Source organism: Lampetra planeri, chromosome 22, assembly GCF_965212315.1.
Source record: "Lampetra planeri chromosome 22, kcLamPlan1.2.h2, whole genome shotgun sequence".
NCBI lineage: Eukaryota > Metazoa > Chordata > Hyperoartia > Petromyzontiformes > Petromyzontidae > Lampetra > Lampetra planeri.
This window is the reverse complement of record NC_136128.1, coordinates 8,509,947-8,536,858: the sequence shown is the minus strand read 5'-3', so window position 1 is coordinate 8,536,858 and position 26,912 is coordinate 8,509,947. Positions and strand designations below refer to the sequence as shown.

Below are 26,912 nucleotides of genomic sequence, written 5' to 3'. Positions count from 1 at the left end.
TGACATGGGATGAGTTTAACATCCCAATGCAGAGCACTCGTGTCAAGCAAGTCTTGAAACGCAACGATGGCTTCCCAGGAACAATCTAAGGGCATAATCATTATTATAAAAAAAGGATTAGGTATTCATATTCAGGGAGGCTGTGCACCATCATCCAGGAGTCTAACCTAGGTTGGTGGATCTCTTAGCGTGATGTTGTTTACCAATCACGAAGCCAACACGCATACATTATGCAGAAGGCGTCGTATGAACGGATCGTTAGCCCTCATCAAGTCATGTGTATCGACTGACTGTAGCCATGCACGTGTGGTTATACATTTTAATTAACGCCCGCACGGAGAGCATTTACAACTAATGAACGCCTCGAGGTATAGTTATAAAGCACATTGTACGGGGCTGGTGCAATAAACCATGCCACGTATGTAATGATTTTAATGTGATTTTAATGTTGTATACAGAACCCCCTGAAAGCAGCGGAGAGTGAAGCATGGTCAGACAAATACACGAGGGTTGTTTGACCATATTTCACGAAACGCTGCTTTCAGTGTGCGTTCGTGAAAGGGCGAGCACAGGAAAGGTTCAGGACACCAGTCGACAATGATGTTAGCCGTGGCTCGGGAATCGAACTCAAGTTGGTGGGCTCATAGTGCAGTGCGCTAACCACTCTGCTACTGATCCACTCCAATAGGGGGAATTATTTGTTGATGCTGCTGCGTTGGCAATGGCGCACAAGCACAATTAACAACTACATCTCAACACGGTCATCAATAAATAACACCGTGGCCTTAAAGGGAAAATTACGTATTCGGTCGCAAATTATACGTTTCCGCTCAAGGTCACGGTTTATATCACTGACGAATGTTGAGTTGCATTGTTAGGAGGGAAATAAGGGGGCACACTAAATGTAGTAGCATCGACAATTCAAATTATGAAACGCACGAATGGACTTCCATAAAGGCATCAAGATGTAAATGTAATTAAAAAAACATCAAAAGTAGTTACACGGTTATTAAACAAACCCCGACAACCCGTGTAACGATGTGCAAATCAAAAGCTTTTCTTACCCTCAAACGTGGTGGGGCTCAATTCCCAGACTCTTTTCATCACGGCGTAGTTCAACATTTCCAATCTTACCAGATCAAATTACGGTACGAGTTCAATTGTATAATTGGTAGTGCTGGTAATCAGCATAATACGTGCAATATGTAGAATGTCTTTGACGAAACTGCTCGTGTAGATACGCACAAATGCAGCGTTACGAGGTGTACTATGAGAATTTGCAGCTGTTATTTGTAAGAAAAAAAAAGACGATAAAATCACGACCAAATAAAAGGGGACCAGTGATGCCACGAAAAATAATCCTAAGAATTCCTGTTTTATTTTCTCTCATTAATGAACCATCAAACTCGTATCGAAAAATCCAGGGAACACGGCCTCGGCGTGTCTCTCTACAATATTACAGCTATTCATCATTTGGGTTGCGAATTCATGACACGTTGTTGTTTTTTTAATCCTACAATGCACCACGCCACGGGGCTGAAATTGTTACCAGTGACCTTCACTCAAATGTCAAATTGCTTGAACCGCACATTTTCTCGCCGAATGCGGGACGTGAAGACCGCGGGGGGGTTGAAAAAGCCTGACATCGACATTGGAAGGCGGACAAGGGATCGTGATGGTTTTTACTTTGCGTCGAGACCTTTTCGTGCTGGCGTCTTGGCACAAGCGGAGGATTTGCTCCGCGTTTCAACGGCCAAGATAAATCGTCTTCCACACTCCCCACGATTAGACAACACCAACAAACACCAAGAGCTCTCTCATCTTGTATGCGCGCACACTCGCATACCCAGGTTGCATGTGCTGAGCGGGTGGGGGCTCCATTTCATTGACAAGTTAAAATGTACGATATTCTTCGGATTATAAGATACACACCCTCCACACCCCATCCATATTTTAAAACAAAAGTAGGGGGTACGTCGCAAAATCCAGGCGTGTGTACGACTAGGATTTGACACCGGTACAAGATTTGTGTTGTCTTACAATCCAGAGAACAGTGTACTGTGTCAATTATAACTCCAAAAGCTCAGGTGTTTAAGGAGCCATTAAGAGTCTTATTACATGATTCAAAATTAGATATCAACTTTTTTGTTGTGCCTGAATGTTGGAACTACGTGGTGACCCTTTATTTCATACCCATTTCAAGTCATTTTCATCACTTTCGTAATTGTCACGTATTATAGTCACGTTGCAAAACAAAAACCTACGCAGGACCCTGCTGTGCAATATTAATGTTTTAGGCCCGCATGATTTTGTAAATATCATCATCATAATTTCAACTTGTAACGCGCTGCCGCACAGCAATTTGCTCGTCGCTTTCGAAGACAGAGAGAGAGAAAGACTATGAGGCGCGACGAGGAACCGCAGACGAGCGGGAAAGGCAGCAGCCACACGGCGAGCCAGCGCCAATTTCACCTCCTCCCCAAAGTTCCGCGGTCCTCTACATATTAAGGCGTTTTCGACCATTTAAAGAGTGTTTACATGTACAGGCGTCCCCTTTCCAGCACCTTCCCATGGAACTGCGATGCGAATATCAAAAACTCACAGGAGTGGAATAAAGTATTTCGTAGCATGTGAAGTGGCACAACAAAGGCATTGCCGACTGCAACTGTGAAGAAGCCTTCGATTAAAGAAGCGTCCAATTCGTATGGGGCTGCCTGTGGCACACAGCACCAAAGTGTGTCGCTACAAGATGAGAGCCTCTTGGTTTTCTTTTTGTTTGATGGGAGGAGGAGGGGATGAGGAGGGGGAGGAGGAGGGGGAGGAGGGGAGGTCCCCTTTTTAAGCAGCACCAGCAGGTGGATGAGTGCACCACCAGGGTGGAATGGAGCTGCGTTTCATGGTGTTTAAATACCATAGAACTGGAAGGTGCAGTGATGATAATGCAATACAGTACATATATTTATATTGAACACACTTATATGGCTGTGTTAACATATTATATAAAACAACCTGAAACTAAGGTGATCTTTTCTCGATTTAAACCAAATGTGCACCTCCAATGTTAGATTTGCTTTAACTGCAGATGCTCTCAATGCCAAAATGTACAGATATATTGCATTGAATCCATTGCTTATTTAGCAATGCAATAAAAGCGTATTGTTTGCATCGCTTAAGAGTAGACCCAATGAAGTTGCCTTTGCTACATATGGTATCACGTGTGTTAATTGACTTTAAGTTCGGACAGTTCAATAATAATCCTTAATCACAAAGCTTTGAACAAATCTTGGCAGGGCATAATTTATGTACACACTTAGTAAAACAGATTCTGTGGACAAACGGAGAAAGTTACAACATGCATCTCACATAGAACCAATCTGGTCATACAGCCAAATGCTGCTTCCGGGCACCGATAAACCAGTGTGTATTCTGATCGTTTCAAATTAATAACCCAGTGCATTTTGCAAATAAATGATCACTTTTACAGACAATGTTATATCACTGCATTTTTTTACATTTCCTCGCAAGGCAAAGTAATTTCAGCCCTCTCCCACGCAAACTTTTCAGATTTTAGTAAGGGGTAAATGTACCCTCTTATTGCATATACAGTACAGTGAGATACAATACATTGGAGAATCACCGACAAAGCACAAGCGTAGCTGTGAAAACACCATGCCTTTTGAAATCACGCACAAGGAGCCAGCAAGGAGTAAAGCATCGTCGCATCCGTGAGCATTGTTTTTTTAGTTTTAATGTCAGAGAAGACTGAATGTGTCCACCACCGACGACTCCATTTAAGCAGAGTTCGTGCCAGCGATCGTATTCCACAAGTCAGCGTGCGCGCGATGCCACCGGTCCCGTACACTCTTTTAAAAAAAATCTGCCACGCTGTGCCATGAACAACTTTGTCACTTTTGCCTATGTGGCAGCGAAGTGAAAAGTTCCTCCAGGTTTATCCTCATGAATGGCTCCCTCTTCTGGAAGGCACCAAAAAAGAAACACTTGGGTGACAGTTGGATTTGCGATCAGCCACTCCAGTTCACGAGAAAATGAAATTTTCCTGCGGTTCATGCAAATGTGTCTCATCAGGTCGACCAAAATTAAAGGTAACTTTGCAAAATCTGGCGCACAAAAAGGTTGGAAGACTTGAAAAGTGTTGTCATGGGTGGACCAGGGGGGAAAATGAGACTTTTTTAATGACACAAATGAGGAAATCTTTTGGGAGCTACCTTGAAAATGAGTGCGTGACATGTTGGCGAGACTGATGGCCTTCATTTTCACGTACCAACATCGGCTTAAATCTACTCCCAGACAAGCGGCAATCACAGTTAGCCACATCGACCCTGCATCAATTGCAAAACGCTGCTTTTGTTTCACGATTGACATGTGTCTTACCATCCTAATACTTCAGAACTCAATCGTTATTATTCCACTGCTTGGTGCTTATCCCCCATTTCATTGCGTGTTGTTTTTTTATGGGCACAGAAGTCACTCAATAAACTGTTTGGGAAATATTTAATATAATATTCTAAACTCAAGACACCAAAATGTTTCCGGAAGCTTCAACTACTTGAGCTTTAAACATTTACTCGTTAATGACAACGGGGAAAGTTTCTGGGGAATTATTTTAGCGTTTAAAAAAGGTAAGTTCGACAGGAAGTCGCACGTCCACAAAAATAAAAATCCCAGAGCCCGTATGTGGTAAAAAAATAAGCACGTGACAATGCATTGCACCGGTTTGTCATGTGGCTAGGTGGAAGTCGCTTGTCCCAGATGAGCATGACTCAGTGTAAATAGCAAAAACACCTTAACAGCAATATTAAGTGCTAGAAGTATGCAATTACAGTTATTCAATTTTATTATATGCTATTCCACCAACACATTTTGGCATTTTTGGGGTTCGCACGGCCAAGCCAGTTTAACGCAAGCAGATTTTCTTTTGGCAGGTCCAAATTGGACCATGATTACGAGGCATGCCACAAGGGTGGAAGCTATTACTTCTCTCAGCCAACGTACAACTAATATTGAAAATGGTTTTGGTTACAAAAAATTTGCTCTGTGAAGTTGGCCAGATGGCCATGCGGATATACGAGTGGCTTGCAATCGGAAGGTTGTGAGTTCAAGTCTTAGTGAGCAGTTGGCTCAGCCCATCGTCCTCCCAGGATCAAAACAATAGCTATGCACTTAGTGATGAAGTCAACAGTAAAAACAACATTGTTTTTCTTTTACGAGATGAAGCCCACCGAGCTATATAGCTTTTTCAGACGTGACCTGGCCACAAATGATAGCTCAACGAAGTGGCTTATCACGTGGAAATGTATAGCAGCCAAATATTCTAAAGGCATGTTTCTAAATGTGGAGGGAAAACCCGGAGTGGTTGCCCTATGGATAGACAGTGGTTGCCCTATGGATAGACTTGCCCCTGACATAGGGATGTGTAATTTCCACCACCAACTCAGCACTGTAAATGGGAGATGAGAAGAAACTTCGAATTGGGCAAAAAAAAACGGACTTAGTGAATAGCATCAGCGTGCGTGTGCAATTCAATTCCAACACGCTACCAAGGTGTCATTTATAAACGTCGATGGCTATGATGATGACTTCACGGGTAACCTTCCGATTGCAACGTCTCATCCCAGAACCTGTGTCGTGAAAGCTGGCCCGAGGCTGTCCAAACGTGCATCACGTGAGAACCCGTGCGGCCAAACGTGAAACAATCGGCAGAAAACAATGTCGGGAGAGATCGCGCACAAACTGTGTCCGGAGCACCACGACGCAAGCTTGGGTGAAAGTGCGCACTTCGGATCGTTTAAATAATGTGCAACATCCGCAACGTTTGCATTCAAAGCGCAGGAATGGGGGGGAAGGATTGGGGAGGAGGCAGGGGAGGGTGGGGGGGATAATCGCACATACCCTGTAACTCGCCAAATGACGAGACACGCCAACACACTGCAGTGCTGGGAACGTAACGAATAGCAACTTCCCCGTGCAAGTTCCTAAATCGGACGATAGAGCTAAAAATAAGTTAGTGATTCAAAAGTAAACCAATCGGGGGAAAAAGAAACGTAATGAAAAAAAAATACAAGTTTATTTATGTAAACCAAAATAATACTTAATTTACAAAATTTAAATGAGATTTAATGGTAGTGAAGCGGTCAGTCAAGCAGCGACGAGTCTAGTCTCGTCGTGGTATTTAAGCCTCGTTCGGAAATTATGAAATGCATCGAAGTCTATGGCTATCCAGCTGCACGGTTCTGATCCTCAAGATTCTCGGGAAGCTTAAAAGTCATGCAGAAGGCACTCACTGCACTATACACGCTTGTTAACAGCATCCAACACGCCAGCCACCTCACACACTCGTGCGCTGTAATTTTGTTTTCCATATATATAGCATATGTATAGTAGAGAGATATATAATGCGTGTCGCTCGCTTGTGTTCCGTTTTTACGTGAATTCCATGTGCGTTGGCACAGCGGCACTGCCTGCTTCCTGGCTCTCCATCTCCTCCGGTTCCTCATCCGCCTCCATCTTCCGATCTGTCTGCCTGGGTCTTGTCACCACCTCCTCCTCCTCTGCCACCGCCACCGTCGGGTGAGGGTCCATCACCTCCATCGGAGTCTCCACCGCTACGCCGGCGAGCGAACTTTCGCCGTCTCGCCCATCGCTGCAACCTTTACCATCGCTTTCAACTTCAGTAACTTCGTCGTCGTTATCGTCGTGGTCGTCCTCATCTTCACCAACTTGAGTGGCTGCTTTTCCCAAAGGCTCCGACAGTTTGTTGAGAACTTCCGGCTGGGCGAGATTTCCCGATTTTCGCTCCGTGCGCTCCTGCCGCACGCTCGTGCCGCCACCGCCGCCGCTGCTGTTGCCGAGGGGAGCGCCGGTCACGCTAGCCTGAGCCGGAGAACGAGGAGAGGATGACCGCCGAGAGCCCGGTGGAATTTGCTCGTCCCTGTTCATCATGTGCTTCTCTACCGACGCCTGGATCGCGGAGACCATCTCGAGCAGGCGCTGCCGCTGCTCGCCGATGGCGGCCTGGGAGATGGAGCTGCCGGTCGTGGCGCTACCGTCCGCTTGTGAGGTCGCGTCGGTGTGGTGCGTTGTGAACCCTGGGCCGACCCGGACCGCGCGCCCCTCCGACTCCCTTGGGGCTGAACGACAAACACAAAATACAAAAGCGTGGAATTAATTCAGCAATACCTCTTGCTGTCGTTTCATAACCTGACTGCAATTGTGCAATATCAGCTTCATATGATGTAACAAAGTATATACGGAAAGCGGTGATATTTCCCCTGCATTAGAGAATGGCCCGCAGAAGCAGCACTCGCAGAACAATTATCATTTGTATCCGGATTGTTCGTTACATGTCAATCAAACCAAAATGTTTGGTCCTCACAAATAGATATAGGCATAATTAATCAAATTGCAACGTATATTTTATATTGTACAGTGACTCATGATTGTGTTTTGATCATCAATCGCGACACCTGAGAGTCAAGTTTTTAATAAGAGCCGATGCCTGAATTAATACCGAGAGTCTCAGACGTGCCGGCTTCTGCTCCGTGGTCCGCCACAATATTAGCATCCCGTGCCACCCGGCATCGTCCCAAACAAACCTCGCGCGGGCGACGATGACGAGGATGAGGGGCCCCCCCCACTGCCGGTCGCTCTGGGCGATGACGCGCCGGACGCTTGGTGCGTCGTGCCCGACCGCTCTGGGGGAGAATGCGCCGGTCCCGACACCAGGCTGTGCCCCTTGCCGTGGAACGCATGCACGTTGTGCTGCTGCTCTGAGCGGCGAACGATGGCTCCGCCGCTGCCAAGCTTCATGCCGCCGCCGCCGCCGCCGCTACTCCCGCCGCCCTGTCCTCCGTGATGCGAAGGGCTACCCTCGCGACTCCTGAGGGTTCGTGACAGGAAGTTGCACGGTGTTGGACAGAGGGTGGGACAGATTGGGGGTTGAGGAGGCGGTGTTAAGACTTTGAAGACAATAGCTGGCACTGCGAGTGTCACATTATCGGCTGATAACATTTATCGTGTCAATTCCTTTGTGATAATTTGTCCGTGTGGAAGGAAACCAGATTGCACGTAGAAATGTAGTTCCATATGATGTTGCTAGGTCATGATGTAGGTCTCTGTCTTCCCACCTTGCAAGCAAATTCGTATGGGTGAGAACCGGGCATCGTCAATCGCGTCGCTCAATCGTGCCCCATGTGTTGCGGCACGCAGAGGGGTGCGCAACGTGCCTGCTCCAAGTGGGCGTGCGGTCGTGGCGCGCTCGCGTCTCCAGGGCGGCCGCGACGTCACGATCCAGCTCGGGCCCCACGGGGAAGTGGCCGCCGGGCTCCAGGCATAGCTCCAGGCGGTCGGCGTCGCCGTTGTACACGAGGGTCCGCCCCGGCAGCTCGGGCAGCGTCACGTGCTTGCCATCGACCAGCCCTGTTGCCATTATCGCCGCTCACGTCAAGGGTTCATCATACTCCCGCCCCCAAAAGGGAGGAATACAACCCGTACGGACGTGTGAATTCCCAGGGTGCATTTGTCCTCGGAGGTGTTTAATTAGCGAAAATAAATGTTACCTTTCGAGTTGCACGGCAGCCAAATTAATCAAAGCACAACCGCTGAATCGATTTTAATTGAATTAAAATGAACAGTGCATTGGATTTGTCTGGTTTTCAAAAGGGCAGGTCCATAACAACGACGCACCTTAATGCTAACGTGTAATTCATTTTGGCTCATCTTTTACGAAAGTAATCGGGAATCCATGTTACAGACAAACATTCGGACAGAGAAAATGCATTAGCGCTTTCAAATTTCTTTGAAAATCATTAAAAAGGGCTGATTTCGCAGTTGCTATGGATACCCCTGAAAAACACGAGTAGCCCTTAGTTAATGCACTGCCAGATAAAGGCCTCCTCATGCCGCATTCTGCATAAGGATTGTTTGACCATACTTCACTACACTGGTCAGTGTTGGTTTGCAGAGGGTGCGGGGGTCCGGGGATCAGTTCAGAAATAATTTTCCACTGACATTAACCCTGGCTGGGAATCCAACTCTGTCACCAGATTCACGGCACACTCCACTAACCATGACATTGCCACTTTGCGTGGTAGTATGATGGTTTGGTTTTATTTGATGTATTTGGGTGATTTGTTTACCCTTCTTGTACTCTGTACTACTATCATGTTTTTTGTATTGTTTGTTGTTGTATCGTTCTTACCCACCCCTACTGGAGATCTGTGAAAAAGAGCATTCAAGCACATCATATTCCTCCAGTATAAATATTCAGATTCTGATAGCATCTTTGTTACATCACTAAGCTTATACATTCACGTTCCCACTGCAGTGCGTGACTGCACAACAGCCACAGGCAACCAGGGCACGCACCAATGTCAATCCGCACTTTCTTGTAGAAAACCCCTCCTTGCTGAAAGAGGTAAGGCATCTTCTTCACGTACGACCACATGTCCTGGCCTGTAAAACAAAGCAGCAACCGCAGCAGCAGCAGAGGCAGCAGCACAATTATTGCGTAAATGCACATGTCCCGCCAACCATGTTCGGCAATTTAAATACGAAAATGATTTTTTTTGGAGGGGGAGGATAGAATGAAAGACAATGTGTGCAGAGGTAGGGGGAGTCGGCAGTGTGGATGACCGGGGTGGGGAAGAGTTTCAGCAGCAAAGAAGGAGTGACGCTGAGTTCATGACCAAGGGGTTCATCTACACAGTACCGCACACACCAGAAGTGAAAAGATAAAGGAAAGTGAGAATGTGAGAATGACATACTTGGGAATGGCTGCGGTTCAATAAACAGCAAGAGGGCAGAGCACACAGCAAACCAAACCACACCAGCCCTATTTGAAAATAAAACAAGTAGACGTAAAACCATGGTCACACTAGCCAGTCAAACGTGAGCTATATCCAACACCCTAACCAAAGCACATCAACCAAACACTAGTCTCACCTCTTATTCTAACCACATTAGCCAAACAGATCCTATCCACTAATGTCAACCATAGCCTGATGAGCAACCACATTGGCCGAACAGACACTACTCCTATTAAGCATCATCCTCAATCATGATCTCCCACACACTCTCTGGTTCTTTTGGTAAAGTCACGTAGACGTTTTGGTCGCAACACAAGCGTCCGTCATCAGGTAATGACGGACGCTTGTGTTGCGACCGAAACGTCGTGTTCTTTTATTATGTTTTCAATCTACGTGCCTTTACCGAAAGAACCAGTGTATGGATTCCTGCAGTGACGAAAGCTTCAAATCAAGAATGATCTCTCACACGTTTGATGAAGTCCTCGCCATGCCATCACCATCCATAATGGTCTTGTAATGTGACAATCGACATCGCTCCTGAACATGCACTGATCTCGTCTCTCCATGAGGCGTGTTCTCTCCTTTGGCTGACATTACATCACCAGTCTCGTCCATCAGCCATCATCACCTTTCTAAGTCTTGTGTCCTGCCAAATTCATAACCCGAACAAAACTAGTCAACCAGACACTATCCTGACCCCTGACTCGAAACAACTGAATACATCAGCCAACCAAACTCGTAACCCCAACCGCACTGGCAGAAGAGATACCAGTCCTACTCATAACCAAACTAGCCAAGCAGACCATATTCCTACCGCAAATCCTAACTAAATAACCATACAAGCCAACCAGACCCAGTTGCCAGTCCTACTCCTTACCATCCTCGTTAATCAGAACAAAAAGCTCTACCCGTAACTTCACGATCCCACTGGCCCCACATCTGGCCCTTCGCCTTGTCCACCCTTTTCACTTTTGTTGGCCTTTTCACTTTTGGTGGCCGCCGCAAAACTCGCAGGAGCTCACCGGTGAGGGTGACGAGGAGGTGCAGCGACGACATTTCCAGGTCGATGTTTTCCTGATCGTCGAGCTCATCGGCCGACGCAGCCGGCCTGGCCCTGCCGGCCGGCGAGGGCGGGCGAGCGGGGCCCCCTCCCGCTGTGACGTCGCGCCGCTCGGCCTGCCCGACGGGGCCGCCCCGGGGGCCCTGCGAGTCGCCCGCCGGCGCGAGGGACTCCACGGAGATGCGCTCGCCGTGCTGCAGCGGCAGCGGCCTGTCCTCGTCGCCCGGAGCCGGCGCGCTCAGCTCGCGGGGCGGGAAACCGAATCTGCGGTCAGTTACGGATTGGGGAGGGGGGGGGGGGGAAACGTCATCATTTTTTGGCGAGTGTATTCCTGCAAAAACATCACGCTTCCGCGTTAATAATTATTTACCCGGCTCTTTCAGGAGCGTTCTGCGTGAGGGATGTGTGATTATTACCACGAATGAGCACCCGTCACGTGGGAGGAAACTGGAGTAAACTGAGCGGATATACGCATGCGAATGGTTCGGCATGTAAAGTTCTGCACGGATGGCTTTTGTGAACCCACTTGCTATACTGCCATCCACTGGCCAGCTCACGGCGCATAAGGTTTGGTAGTTCACAGTTCTGCACAACCCATCATCCTTTGCCATAGTTAACAGGTGGGCTCCACTATGCCTGGCATATTGTTATTCAACTCAAGAGGATGTTGGCTTGTCATTTGTATTGCCTTCATAGACGTCTTCCAGTTTGTGTTAATGATAGATGCATTTTTTTTATAAACCTACCACACATACGAGAGTGACACTCACCACCTTCAGCTCCTGGCCCTCTTCACAGCCTCACAGCTATATCATTTGTCAAGCACTGGTGGTCACCCATCCACTTACGAATCGGGCTCAACCCCAGTTATCTATCGAGAGGCAATGAGCTCCAGCGCATTTAAGGCGTTGATTCACTTTATCTCACAATTTCACCACCTGCAGGAATCACCACTCTGATGCAGATTGCCATGTTAAAATTTACATTCCCTCAAAGAAGTTTACAACTGGGTTAGCGTGACATTTTAGCAATGCTTGGAATCCCTTGAAAATTCTTAGGTTTTTTTGGTAAAGTCACGATGACTTTACGTGACTTTACCGAAAAAACCTAAGAATATGAATCCTTGCAGTCACGAAAGCTTCAAATCTAGAATCCCTTGAATCTTTAAACACCCGTGAAATAAACCGGCATTCTACGAATGATACTTAGGCAGTCAAAGAATGCCCATCATTTCCTTAATCTGTGCTCCTCAAGCTGAACGCCGCCTCGCTGGGAGTCTCACCGGATGCGTTGCTCCGTCACGGGGATGCCAAACTCCCGCTCCACGCTGGCGCGCAGCTCGGCGAACGTGGTGCTGGGAAGCAGCGTGAGCGTCGCTTGTCTCCCGTCCGCCGTGGCCGCCCGGATTTTCTTCTCCGGTTCCGGGCGGACCGCCGTCTTTCCGGAACTCACACCGCCATGAGGAGCTTCGTCCAGCGCCGCCGTGGTCGTGACCTCCGTGGGCAATGGCTCCTTAACCTCCTTGCCTTTCTGCTGCTGATGATTCTGCTGCTGTTGCTGCTGTTGCTGCTGCTGCTGCTTGATACGGTCAGTAGCTTTGCGCTGAGCGGAGGGAGCCTTGTCCGATATCCTCCTGGCCACGTCCTGCTCCGCTTGGCTCATCGTCAGCTCCTCCCGGTGCAGCGTCCGCCCCTTCGGCCCCGTCAGGATGATCTTGGATGGCGGTGCTTGCTCCGCGTCCGCTTGCACTCTAGGGCTCTCGCAGCTGACGGCCATGCTGCCCTCCTCGGGCTGCCCATCCTCAGTCCGTTCCACTCCGACATCGCCCACCGCCCCGCAGCTGCGTTGACCACCGCCATCGCTCAGCGACACGGGCTGCCGCCGCTGCCCGTCAGCGTTCCTCTTGGCGGTCTGCCGCAGGATGGCATTGACAACCTTCTGCACGAGCAGCTCGCTGCCGAACTCGCCGGGAAAGTGCTTGGCCACGAGCTTGGTCGCCTCCGCGTAGGCGTTGCTGTTCAGCGACGCGTCACTCTCATGCTGGAACCAGTAGACGATCTCGTGCACCGTGCTTCCGCCCCACTCCAGCGTCACGGGCAGCTCCTCGGGCAGCCTGTCGTACTCGCCGCCGTCCCAGAAGTGTTTGAAGCCGCAGTCGCAGCGGCCCACGCTGCCGGTGCCGCCCCCGGAAGCCGTCCGCGTACGGTCGCCGTTCTTGTAGAGCACCGCACCGTCGCCCGACACCACCTTGCGCACGGCACTGGCCCCGCACCAGGCGCAGCGCGGCAGCTCGCTCTCGCCGTAGTCCGCTTCCAGGCAGCCCCCGCCGCCCTCCCCCTCCCCGTCCACGTACGAGCACACGACGCCGAAATGCGGAAAGCTGTAGGAGCGGTCGGTGCGCAGCAGCCCGTGCGAGCGTCGCGCCAGCTCGTACAGCCGCCCGCCGGGCGCCAGCCACTCGGCGGGGACGTCGAACTCCAGCAGCGCCTCGCATGACAGGCAACGGTAGAGGCGGCGCTCACGCAGCGCCAGCGCCGTCGCTCCTGCCACGTCCGCCTCGTCGGGCCGCCGGTACACGTAGTGGCGTGCGTCGGCCACGAGCGACGGGCAGAGGCCTCCGTGCCGCTTGGCGTACACCTCCTCCATGGCGACGACGAGGCGACGCACGTAGCGACCCCGGAGAGGGCGGCTGCCGCCCACGGTGCACGAGCCGTCCTCGTCGAAGTCGACGTAGCGGCGCAGCAGGGCCTGCGGCACGCCCCACGCCTTGGGCACGACGAGGCCCGGCAGGCGGGGAGGCGGGCGGCCCAGCACACCCACGAGCGGGATGTAGTGGTTGCGGTCGGCGCTGCTCCACGCCACGCACAGCGGCTCGTTCAGCCGGCCGTCGTGGCCACGGCACAGCCGCTCTTCGACGAGGCCTGGACGACGAGAGGGGGGAGGGAGCAATGACGACGGAAGAGTGGAGTGTTGAGGTCGGAGGAGGGGGAGTGTTTTTATTATTGGAAGTTGATAAACACAGGCCCAAACTCCTGTAACACCTTAAATTAAGCAAGGTTATAGAAACTTGGCAAATGAGGGAATGGAAAGTATTTTTTACAGCTGTGCTATAAAAGAGAATGTTTCGTCCTGAAACATTAAAGTTAAACATAGCATGGACAAAACAAAACAGTACATATGTCAGCCCACATCATTGACATGGGTGGAGTATCCAGAAATAAAGTTAATAAAACCACGGTAGTCGCAATAAAAAAGTGATGAGGAAGTGACTGAACTACATCAATATTGGCTAGGGTATAAGCTGTGGGTTAGGAACAGGCATGCATATAATGACAACTATGGCTAGAATGGCAAAAAAGAATATCTAACAGAGATAATAGAATAAGCATAAAATAATTTTTTTAAATGCCTTTATCGTATCTGCATATATGGGCTTGTGATGGGTGTTGGTGGAGCAGTGGTTACAGCACTGTACTCTGAACCCAGTAACCTGGGTCCAAAGCTTAAATACAACGATGTGTAAATAGTTTCATGAATTTGCGTGCCTTAGTATAGGTGCTCACTAACAGCGCTTGCCCTAGGAGTCTGTATGACTACAGACCGTGTGATCTTTGAGCTGTGTGCGTATTGTGAAGAGTAATTGTGTATTGGTTAATGCACCGCACTCTGAACCAGTTGACAAGACCCTAGTGACCTGGGGTTTAAAGACAACTGGCGAAACCAGAGACACGGGGTATCCAAACCTACCTCACACCTCCCTTAGGGTTAAGCTGACCGCTCCTTAAATGAGAATCTGGTACAGGGTGTAAGTAAATGTCGACGGGCATTGTCCGAGCCAAACCAAGCGGTCTTGTGCCATGCCAGTCTCAACTGGTGCTCGTCAACAGCACTTGCTTTGTGAGTCATGAGAAGTTGAGTTTTAAGTTTTGATCTTTGAGTAAGGTACCTTTCTGTGGTAGACACAACACTGCAGTGTTTGCAAAATCCCTGCTCAAGCAGAAGCTAGTGTTATTGTTTGTAGTAGGGATTAAAGTTAATGTAACCACTGACATCCACATGTGGAATGTATGTCAGAGCAAGCATTGGTGTATCAAGATGAGAAGTTAGGGATTGTGTTCATTTTATAAGCTTGGACATAAGTCGAAAAGCCAATATATATTTTTTTTATCATGAATCCTTCTACTTTAATAATGATAAAAGGAACAAAGATACAATCTCCCATTAATTAATGTTCAAAACGTTGCATTTGACACTGGGGCCCGTAGATAATGCCACTGCCCTCCAGAAGCAGGCTGGCATTGCAGCGATGCTCACAACTAACAGTGCCTGGCAGCTAAAACACAACTAGCTGGGACAGTGTGTCACGGTGGTGAGATGTTAACTACCTCGCCAGGCGGTTGTAGGTTCGATCCAGACCCTGACGCCTGTATATGTGTAGTTTGCGTGTTCTTCCCGTGGTCGCGTGGATTTTTTTTCCGGGTCCTCCAGTTTTTCCCCTCAACATTTAGAAACATGCGTTTAAGAGTATTTCTCTGCCATAAATTTCCACGTGATAAGCCACTTCGTTGAGCTATCATTTGTGGCCAGGCTACTTCTGAAAAAGAGCTATATAGCTCAGTGGGTGTTATCTGGTAAAATAAAAATAATTTAGTTCATAGTTTAGTATAGTGCGGAGCACATGTGGAGCATCAACCATCTTAGCCAGTTAGTTAATCCATAACATCTGCATCTGTCCCGTGAGCTTCTGCCAACAAGCCTTCGGCACTGTACGTGGCCTCTAAGTGTGCCTAGCCTGGCACAAGCACTGTGGTGACATCACCGTCGCTTGGCGGCGCACGGTGGCTGTTGTGGTTGTTGCCGTTGTGCAAGCACGCATTACCGGGCAGGAAGGTGGCAGAGTAGTCCCCGGGGCTCTGCATGCCCTCCCAGGAGTCGAGCAGAAGTATCGGCCGTCGCAACACGTTTGCGAGTCCAAAAATATGGATATTGCGCAGGCCCAGAGGCACTCCCTCGGGCGGAACAAACGCCGGGTCGCACTCGCTCACGATGTCCTGCCACTCGCACGTGTCCACAAACTCGCGGAACAGCTCCTTGTAGCGCTCAAGGTTGTCCCTGAAGTGCGCCTGTCGGAGGCATCACATCCCATCGTGGTGTCACGGGCGATAACGCCATGAACGTATCAATCTACAGTCATACTCTTTGGTTCTTTCGGTAAAGTCACGTAGGCATAAAATAAAATAAATGTAATCACGACGTTTCGATTGCAACACAAGCAATCATCAAGTGAGAAAACCACAGCAAGAAAATGTTTTGCTGAAGTGGGAGAGAGATGCCATGGTAAGAGGTTATATAGGCAAGAGAGGGGGGAGGGGGAAGGGGAGGGGGGTAGGGGGGCTGGAAGTGGGAGGCTGAGAGAGCTGGGGATGCGCCAACTCTCGATTGCATATTTCTGAAGATGCAAACATATGAAATGTATTTTTGCCTTCAGAGATGAGGGGGGGGGGGGTGGTGAAGATTCTGACAGCACAATTGGAATAGGAAGAGGAAACAATTAAGAGCAGCACGCTCACCTTGAGGTTCTGCCGGAGCGCGTGCCAGAAGAGCTCCCAGCCGACAAGTGCACGTGACACTGCGTGCACCAGGCAGTGTCCGTCCATCTCCGCGTGGATGGGCACGAGCCGCTCCTCATCCCCGTTAGCAACAGCGATCAAACGAAGAGTCTCCTGCAAGGGGGGGGGGTACACTCTTAGAAAGTATACTCAGAAGGTACACGTAAACTATCACCGTGATGATTTATCGAATTCACAGAGGGAGGTGAATCATTACGTGGTTAACATCTACAATGAGCACGCTCCTACTTTACACAAGCACAACTACATTCTGTGTCTCCACGTATAAATCAAAACATACTTCGTCCAACAGTTACATTTATTGCCCTATTAGACCAACATTATCCAACAGTATTTGTTTAAGCAAGAAAACTCTGGATCGGTTTCAACCTTCTGGGTCTCATCGATAGTCAGATTTGCTAAACAAACGTTTCTCGGTTGCAATTTATTATTGGCACGAGCAACCATCTAAACTATGGGGCCCTGATCAATGCTAAAAAACATTTCATGTAAAGTCAAGCGATATTGAGAAGCATTATGGATTAAGTCATATAGAAGCAGAACTCAGTTCTGTATCATAGAATATAGTTTTTTAGTTCAACAGCCTATCGACTTTCCAGACCAATATCATCCAAGCACTCGTACTCCGAGCACAGAGGTCGCAAACGGGTTTTGATTCCTTACCCGTACCCGTACCCGGCCGCACCAGGGTCGCAAACGGGTACCCGTACCCGACCGGGTACGGGTATCGGGTAGCTGATTGCGACCTCTGGGATGAAGCCACGTTGCAGGCGTGGGTGGGTTGATTCTAGGAACTTGAATTGTGAGAAGAGACAAGACGTTGGGAAATGAGTGACAAACGGTTACTCACCAGTGACTCACGGTCTACCCGTACCCGTACCCGGCCGCACCAGGGTCGCAAACGGCTACCCGTACCCGTACCCAACCGGGTACGGGTAGCCGGGTATCGGGTAGGGTACGGGTATCGGGTACCCGGTTGCGACCTCTGTCCGAGCATTAACACGAGGCACACGCTTGCGGAAAACTACGAGGATGTCGAGGTGGGGGCGACGGTGTTGGCGGCGGTGCGGGGGGGGGGAGGCAACGCACACGCAGGTACACCATGCTGCCGGAGCGGTCCCTGCCGTATCCCTCCACGGCAAGGTTCTCCGCCTCGATCCGGAAGCCGCGGTCGCCGAGCACGGCGCAGTCGAACGTGCTGCCCTGGCCCATGTCGCTGAGCAGGCGCGCGCGCCCCGTCGCGCGGTCCATGCCGTGCGCCGTCAGGATGGGCGACAGCAGCTTGCACTGGTAGTTGCAGAGGCCGTCGACGCGGGCGAGCGGGGCGATGGGCTTCCTGCCGCCCAGCCCGCCCGTGCCGCTGCCGCCCGTCAGCAGGAAGTTGCGGAGGAGGTTCTGAAGGGTGACCTGCTGTGGAGCGAGAGCGGCACTGAGTGTTCATTGCGAGTCGCCTGTCGAAGGCGGCCACGACAAATTAACGGTGCAGCGACGGTATGGAGATAGAGTACTACGCTTTATCATACGATATATAATCCACGATAACTGTATCGGCTGTTCTGCAAAATATCACTATCGGGATTGTCATATATTTTATGATTGCAATATTGTAGTTTCTTACACAAAATAATTGAATAACTAAAGCATCATGCTTGAAAGTTCAAAATAAAATTCCATCGGCCATTTGTCTTTTTTTTTAAATGTCTCTCAGAGTAACTGATGGCACTGTGGTTATATGACATACTAATTTTAGGAGCCACTGTAATTACTTAGTCGTTTAATGCTTTATTAAAAGCATGTGTACCATAAGCATTGTAGATTGTCGAGTTGCGATGATCAAAATACTTATGGTTACAAGATATTTAGTAAACTGCAGTTGAATAACGTTTTAAGTCATCTTGATCATGACTGGTAATCCCACAAAGCACAAAAATGATACAAAAATATTTACAATTAAATAAACGGTTATGGGAAACTGATGTAGTGATCATCATCATCCTGAAATAAACATTCATAAATAATCAAGAACAACAATATCATAGCAACCCTATGAATGATGATGATGACTGGCCATTCATATTTGCTTGTTTGAGTCATTCTCCAAATTGGTATATACAGAAAATATGTGAAGAACACAACGCCGTAATACTGGAGCTTGGTGGAAAAGATGTTGTTGAATATGATGATGACTGGCCCTTTATTTCTGTTTGTCTGTCAATCGCTGACAGTGTTCGCAAATGGAGGGAAAAACTTAAAAAAGTCAGATCAAAAGCCTAAACCGTTGGTTACAATGATTGCTGTTTTTTTATTATAATTATGACCCTTGGTTTTTTGTTCATTAATTGAATAGTATCGATGTTGGTAAGTGGAAAAAGAGAATGTGATGAACACAGTCTCAAAACTGATGATGATGATGATGACAACGATGAGGGTGAAAAATTAACCGTGCCTCCATTCTCAAATGCTCAATGAGTGGTGCTCATCTCCATTGGTAGAGATGAACAAGTGGAGCAAAGTCTACATTCCGAAATCTATCCCTGGGACAGCCACTGTTGACTTCTATGCGAGTGGGGTGTAAGCCTGAACAGCAGGTGGTGCTCATTTTACCATCCTCAGAAGGATGATGTTGGTGGTGATCCAAGACAACACTTGACCAGGATTTGTATTCACACATTCATCAATTGGAGACCACCTGCTCAAAGATTAGAACTGTATTGTAGCTTGTTATAAAGTGAATATTTTTTTTTTGCAAAGATCTGTTGCAAGCTTCTTCTAGCATCAACAGTCTGAGATTAAACACAAAATTAGCTCTTCTTACGCAAGCGCATCTCCGCCGGGGAAGGAACATACGCACACATAGCGCAGCCATAATTCACTCATGTGATCCATACCAAAAAAGCATGTGCAGGGCAAGCCCATATAAGGTGACTCGAATGCTTCTCAGTGGCAATCCAGTCAACCCACTGGATTGCCACTGAGCCAGACTATATACAGGTTGGGTGAATAAAAAATTAACCCGTAAAAACAAAGTTTTTCACAATAAATCATTTATATGAGTGTTCAATGGGCCACAACCCAGCCCACATTGGTCTTTGAAACGGGCGGCTAGAGTCCTCTCGTCCTCTGGCTTGAGATGGCTGCCACCTATGGGTCAGATGATTGCCTGCCACCATTAAGCAATTGGTAATTAAATATACATTTTTTTCTTCCTAAAAAGTGTAAAGTTAAGAAAAACAATTTCACGAAAATAAATTGTCACGCACAACGAGTCTGTGTGCAAAATGTCAGCACGATTGGATCACGGGAAGTGGGTTAAAAAACGACCGAAAGATTTGCACGGTCGTAAGCGCGCAATCAAGCAAGCAAGTGAACTTAATATAAAGGATTTAAAAACTCCAGACACCTGGCAATGCCAGAAAATGGTTTCTCGAACATTCGAAAATTCGTGTCGCAAGTGAAAACTAATTAGAAAATGATAACTCTCATAAAAACCCCCCACCACCACAACCCAAACAGATTAAATACATCAGGTGTTCATCGCGTCATTTAATATTACATCAAGGTATAAAGACGAGGGGAGGATTAGGGTCTGGTCTCTGGTTTCCTGAGGATATAATGAGGGAGTACTTCAGAAGTGGCACTGCATGTTAATTAGAATTGTAACAATGAAACTGTGCATTGGTGAATATCGATATATGACCCAAACCAATACGTGAGTTAAGTGCTTGCCGTAAACATGTACTGTTAGGCTATGCAATGTCTGCAAAACCTAACGTTAATGATATTCTAATTTTAGCATTGCATGGACCGACATGGCACAGGGAGATAATGTAATGGACGCAGAATTAGAATAATAAAATGTAACCAAAAAAAAGACAAAATTTACAGAAGGTGAAGGTATCAACAAGACATTACAAAAGCAGGAAGCACATATTAAGTCTGTACTCTCCTCTCAATCCAGACGAGATGATGAGAGGGTGGAATATCATAACATCACATATTATGAACAACGTTTCCATTGTCCATAACTGGGAGTACCTTTTGGATTCCACAGTAAAATCGCCAACCAAGAATGGATACAATACATCAAATCATCAGGGAGTCAAACCGTTCCAGCCCTGTTTTGGTAACTGGACTAAATGTAATATTCTCCACACAGGCTGTGGTGGAGGTTAAGACATTTATTAAACTAAACAACGCATTAGGGTTAGTAGCTGTACTAAACGTCATATCCTCCACACACAATGAATGGAGGATGTTCAATAATCTTGCCTTATCTAAGAAGCATTTAATAAAAATACACCAAATAAAACTACATACAGGATAGGTAATAAGCATTCATGTGGTGTACGCACATGTAACCTTGCTTTTCACATGTACTACCTTTAGCGAGGTGCTGGTGTGCTCGGTGGCACATGGACACATGTTGCTGTGTTGCACATTCGTGAAGGGAACAACTTCAGCTCCCAGAAAGCCAATAATTTTTGACCAGTGTCCTTCAATAAAACGCCTGCTGGCCACTGGCAGCCCCCGACAATATACAAATGTTAAAACACCCATCACCATGCTGTCAACCCCAGTGGTTTCAAATGTGTGGTGGGCCCTGCAACTGATGCCTTCCTGAAAATTATATGACGGAGGTAAGACTACTTAAACACAACACACATACTAGGCACGACGTCAGAATTTCTAACAGGCTTAACAAGTTCACACTCCAGGAAAAAGGTACAAGCACAAAGTATAGTGAGATTCCGAAGTTGATATTTCATGGCTTATACAGAAACATGAATGTGTATTTAATATGCGTCTTCCTATGAATTAAATAATATTACCAATTACTTACCCAGGAAAAGACTCAATGAATCTTAAGACTGTTTTTTAGGCAGGCCTTACCTTGGGATGCTTGGATAATTCTATTGACGAGTGTTTTTTTTTTAAGTGGGAGCAAACCGGAGATACCCAGAGAACACAAATGCATAACAGGGGAGGTAACACTTGGCACTCCCACACTCTGGCCACCTCGCAACCCCACACCGACTACACCTGGCAAGCCACGGTGGTCACCCATCTCAGTGATAACCAGGCCCAAATGCACTTCTGAGCTCTGACGATATTGGCGCATTTGTAGGGGTTATTACGGGAGAAACGGCGGACGAGAAACACAGGGGTGTCTGCACTCACACACACACGGGTGGTCACACCGACGTCCGCATCTGTTATGCCCCTCTGAGGGGATCCCTATAAAAGGCGGGGAGCCAGAGAGCTCGAGGCAGTTCGACACGAAGCTGACCAGTGAAGATCGAAGACTCGGAGATTAGGCCCTGGGACTCCCCTGTCTCGCTGCCCTTGTCAGGGCCGAGCTGGGTAAGCCAGCGGCGCGGACCAAGAGCTCCCGGACCTCTGCCCTTGTCAGGGCAAGGCCGGCTTAGCTGGTGCCGAGATCTGTGCTTGTCAGGGCCAGATCAGTCAGCCTCCCGTAGCCCACTAGAGGAGGACTGGGGAACAGGACAGAGGGCTTAGTACTAGGGTCGACAACGTGCACCTTGAAGATCGATAAATGTAAGGAAAGAAACTGAATTATACATACGTGAATAGCATTGATTGAGTAGTTGACATTTTCTTTCCACATCAACAGCGATTTAAGACGGTTGGCACTTGGTCTGCCTTTCAAAGAGGAACAATCGATGCCCGGCAGCCGCAGTAAAGCAAAAGTATTCATAACCATGTAGAGTACTTCAGTGCATCATAGCCCCCTCATGAAGGACAAGGCAGACAACTATAACATACAAAGCCAAGGTCAGGATAAAATATAGTTAAATGCATTCCAAGGGCAGCTAATTCTAGATTTGAAGTTTTCGTGACTGCAAGGATTCATACTCTTTGTTTTTTTTAGGTAAAGTCACGTAGGTAAAAAATTAAAATAAATTAAATCACGACGTTTCAAAAGAAGGACGCTTGTGTTGCGCCCGAAACGTCGTGATTTAATTTATTTTAATCTTTTACCTACGTGACTTTACCGAAAAAACCAAAGAGTACCAAGGGCAGCTGTTAAATATTCTGATTCTGACTCTAATCCACCTTTTATATTTTACTTCGACATGACACCCACTGTCAGTATACAGATGCATTCAGCTAGTTTGTCACGTCTGGGTTCATACGAGTAAAGACTAGATGTGTTAACCTCCATGAAGTGAGTTCATAATTCTATTCACGAGTCAATTCCTCTTTTAAACACATTCCTGCGGAGGGAGCTGGTAGGAACGTTGGGTTGCTCGGTCAATGGCCAGGGTCAACAGCGGCGTGGTGTATTCCGCAAATATGCCCAACTGTGAGGGCGGGCACAAGCCTGCGTGAGTAGATTAAACGTTGAGTTTTATAAGGGCACCATGGAGTGACCAGCCCCTCCCCACCCAGCCCCACCCTCCCCACCCAGCCCCACCCTCCCCACCCAGCCCCTCCCATACAACATAGACTAGTCGAAGAAAGACCGATTCTTACAGGTGTGTATATATAGCATGAGGTTGATGTGTGTGTGTATATATATACAGTGCGAGCATAATCAATATTCATATATGCATTGTTACACCCTGAGTAGAGATGCTGATGTCACCTAGCGTTAACATCCGAGCCTGCGTGGTGCTATTGTGCAGTCACCACTCACGATGTCGCACCTCATCACAATTTTATTTCCATGGTTAACATTGAAGTTTTGTCTATGAAGCGCCAACGCGCCTTATATATGAGGGGCAACCTAACTACCTCACCCGATGAGCCACAAACCAAAATCCTCATATGGCCGAGAGTCGCACAAGACATGTGCCGAGTAGGTCACGTGGGTTGATCGTGTGTGGGACGTTCATACGACTGCTTGGCTGCGGAGTTTTCGAATTTTGAAATCTGCAGGAGCACCTCGGGAGTAGTCATCGCTGGCTCAGCTGCCAGGGGGAAAGTGCTCTGGGCTTGCTCCCTCTTCCAAAGAGATTTGCTGTTTTAAACAAACCGAAATTGACAAGTGAAAAATCGGCTGCGTATCTATAAAGTGGCATTGCACTTAAACTGGCTGGGAGCCACATGTCACCTGCAAGCCACGGTTTGGCCACTCTTGTTACAGTCATCATAAACAAGCACTCTGATGCATAAGAACTGTACATATCACTTCCTCCCACCCACACTATGCATTCAATTATTTCACTTCCTCTCCTAACCATGTAATATTTCTTGTTTGTGAATGAAGCCACATTTACCATGACTTAATCCATTGACAAATATTCACTACATTTTCCTCCTAATTGCAAGTTTGAATCAAGCTGAGCCCACATAAAAACACATCTCATCATAACTTAGAAGCTAAACAGCATTAAGCTGGTTGGTACTTGGGATGGGATATTACGTGTGAATAACACATTTAGTAAACTTGAACTGTGAGGTGGCCAGGATATGACATTACAGCAATGGATTATTAAATCTGTGTGGAGCAGTTAAGAGTTATACCTTCATTTGCGTGGATCTTCTTCTGAGTACTCCGGTTTCGCTCCACGTGCCAAACTCTAATGGAAATATTTGAACTTCCTAATGTAGGGCTCTTGTCAAGAAGAGGAATCAATTAGGCTTTCCTGGCTATGTAAAGGTAATTATTCATGAAAATCATACGTATGGTTTTTATTGCAAAGTGATATGGCAGTTTGTTTAAAAGCATGCCCTCTCAACTTTGGATGAGTAGATTTGTTAATCCAGAAAGCAATCAACTTTAGGAAGAGTTCTCAATGTGAACGCATCACTTTTGCCCTGTTTATATGCACATTTGAACGGGAATATATGCCATGCCATGAAACTGCCACACAAGTGCTTTGGATCCACTTGAGATCAAGCAGACCTTTACGTGATGCAACGTAAGGGTATAATTGTGGGGTGATATTAGAACGGGCTGTGGTGCTTTGTAATAATAGCGTGGGTTGCTAGAGATGTCCCTAAACAAGACATTTAAGTGACACTACGTTATGCTACAGTATATGAAGGAACACTGATGAGACGATGCATTTATCGTGTTGTTATAAGCATGGTTCATCATGTAACGAGACACCATTGTCTCGCTTGTCACGAAATTTTATGGGCAAAACACATCATGAACCAGCCAGCCTATCAAACTGGAAAATTCATGATTTTCCATACCAATAAGTTACGTGCAATACTGGCACAAGGCTGTCAAGGGACACGAGCACCTTCCAGAACTCATTTGAGCAAGGAAACAGTTTGAAAAATGAAAGTCAAAGTGTCAACAAGTAGATTGAGACCGACCAAACGAGCACTGGGGGATAGGCCACACATCTCATTTGGGTGCCCAGAGCTTTGAAAAAAATCTACATTCCCATTGCAAATCTTTCACAAGACAAGACACTATTGACATCTCACACAATGCTCCTTTTATTTACCCCCAATGAAATGATGGGCCAAGTTGAGTGCCAAAAAGGATTTTGCACTTGCAACCTTCTGATTTTAAGTTAGAACTATCTTGGTTACTTGATATTTGTCTCATTGGTAACTTGATATGAACTCCCTTAGCTACGTGACATGGGTACCATTGGCTATAAGATATAAGACCCCATAACTACCTTGATATTGGTCCCAATGGCTACTTGACGTGGGATCCAATGGCTACTTGCTGACCCGCCCATACTGGGCATCTGTGAAAACGCTTCATAGCTCATCGGATTCCTCCAGTCTAAATAACAATTCTGACACTGGACATGATTCTCATTTGGTGACTTGGCACCAAACCTCAACCCCCCCCCCCCCCCCCATGACTACTAGGCATCGCTTACATGACCCCCCCCCCCCCCCAGTTTGCTCCTCCACACATTTGAAGACAATTCTCCCACGACGCGTGCGTGAGATGGGCAATGCGCGCGAGTGACACATCTGCGGCGTGGATAGTGTTGGCAAATGGCAGCTGGGCGACATCGGCGCGACTCGGGAGGAGTGAAAGCTGGACAAAGATTGTCGTCGTGTTCAGGTTGACCGGTGGGAGGGTGGGGTGGGCTATGGATAGTTTTGCTCCACTGAATACATCTATAGTACAGATATGTGTGTGTGTACTGTACGGGGTTTGTGAAATACACAAGAGTACCGCCCTCTCACGCACCGCACAGGAAACGCGCGAGTATGCGCATACACACACACCCCCCCCCCACACACACATCGGAAACAAAACCTCAATAACAAGTCTCACGCCCTCGACGCGTGAGACGCTCTCACGCCCTGCGAGTGTACGGAGAGACTTCTGCAGGAGACGGAGAGGGAGGAGACACCCACACCATCACACACGCACCACACCATTACCCACACACTCGCACCACACCGTCACCCACACACCCGCACCACACCATCACCCCCACACCACACCATCACCCACACACTCGCACCACACCGTCACCCACACCACACCATCACCCCCCCCACACCACACCATCAGAGGTGGGGGGGGCACGAGAGGTGGGGGGGGGGCACGAGAGGTGGGGGGGGGGCACGAGAGGTGGGGGGGGGCAGCGCGTGTCGCACCTCGCGTGAGAAATTCGGGAGACTCGCAGAGAAGAGAGAGAGGGGGGGGGGGAGATGCTTTCGTGAGGGGATGGTGGTTAGTGTGAGTGAGTGTAAGGATCTGCTGCTGCTGCTGTGCGTGTCGAACCTCGCGGGAGAGGCCCGCGGGGCCCCGGGCCGCCTCCACCTCGAAGCTGCGGCCGCACGCGGAGCACTGCGCGGGGCCTCCTGCCGCGGGCAGCAGCAGGCGGGCACCGCAGCGCTCGTCCGGGCAGCTCGCGGACAGCAGCCTGGGCCCGTCCTTGGCCTTCTTGCTGCCGGGCAGCATGGCTCTCTGTGGCTGCTGCTGTTGTTGTTATTGTTGTTGTTGTTCCCGCGGTTCAGTCGAGAGGAGGCAGCGGTAACAAGAAGCGGCGGCGGCGGCGTCGGCGGCCGTGAAGGTGCGGGAAAGGCCCCGGGCGTGACGTCAACCCTGGAACCGACGCGCGATGACGTCACGCGGTGAAGGTGGGGGGAAAGGCCCCGGGCGTGACGTCAACCCTGGAACCGACGCGCGATGACGTCACGCGGTGAAGGTGGGGGGAAAGGCCCCGGGCGTGACGTCAACCCTGGAACCGACGCGCGATGACGTCACGCGGTGAAGGTGGGGGGGAAAGGCCCCGGGCGTGACGTCAATTCTGGAAACAACGCGCGATGACGTCACGCGGTGAAGGTGGGGGGAAAGGCCCCGGGCGTGACGTCAACCCTGGAAACGACGCGCGATGACGTCACGCGGTGAAGGTGGGGGGAAGGCGCGTGACGTCAACCCTGGAACAGATGCGCGATGACGTCACGCGGTGAAGGTGGGGGGAAGGCCCCGGGCGTGAC

The 26,912-nt window shown here is 48.5% G+C and overlaps 1 protein-coding gene across 1 annotated transcript; it reads right to left on the bottom strand.

The window, feature by feature from the left end:
• Positions 1–1,356: 1,356 nt before the first annotated feature.
• Positions 1,357–26,561, bottom strand: VCPIP1 (valosin containing protein interacting protein 1). Its single transcript, XM_078604344.1, has 10 exons — positions 26,194–26,561; positions 17,604–17,924; positions 16,455–16,607; positions 15,764–16,007; positions 12,167–13,805; positions 10,847–11,148; positions 9,385–9,471; positions 8,244–8,436; positions 7,614–7,897; positions 1,357–7,148 (listed from the first exon to the last, which is right to left on the bottom strand). Exons 1-10 carry the CDS (start codon positions 26,371–26,373, stop codon positions 6,442–6,444), a joined length of 4,110 nt encoding a protein of 1,369 aa, XP_078460470.1. The 5' UTR covers positions 26,374–26,561; the 3' UTR covers positions 1,357–6,441.
• Positions 26,562–26,912: the final 351 nt, after the last annotated feature.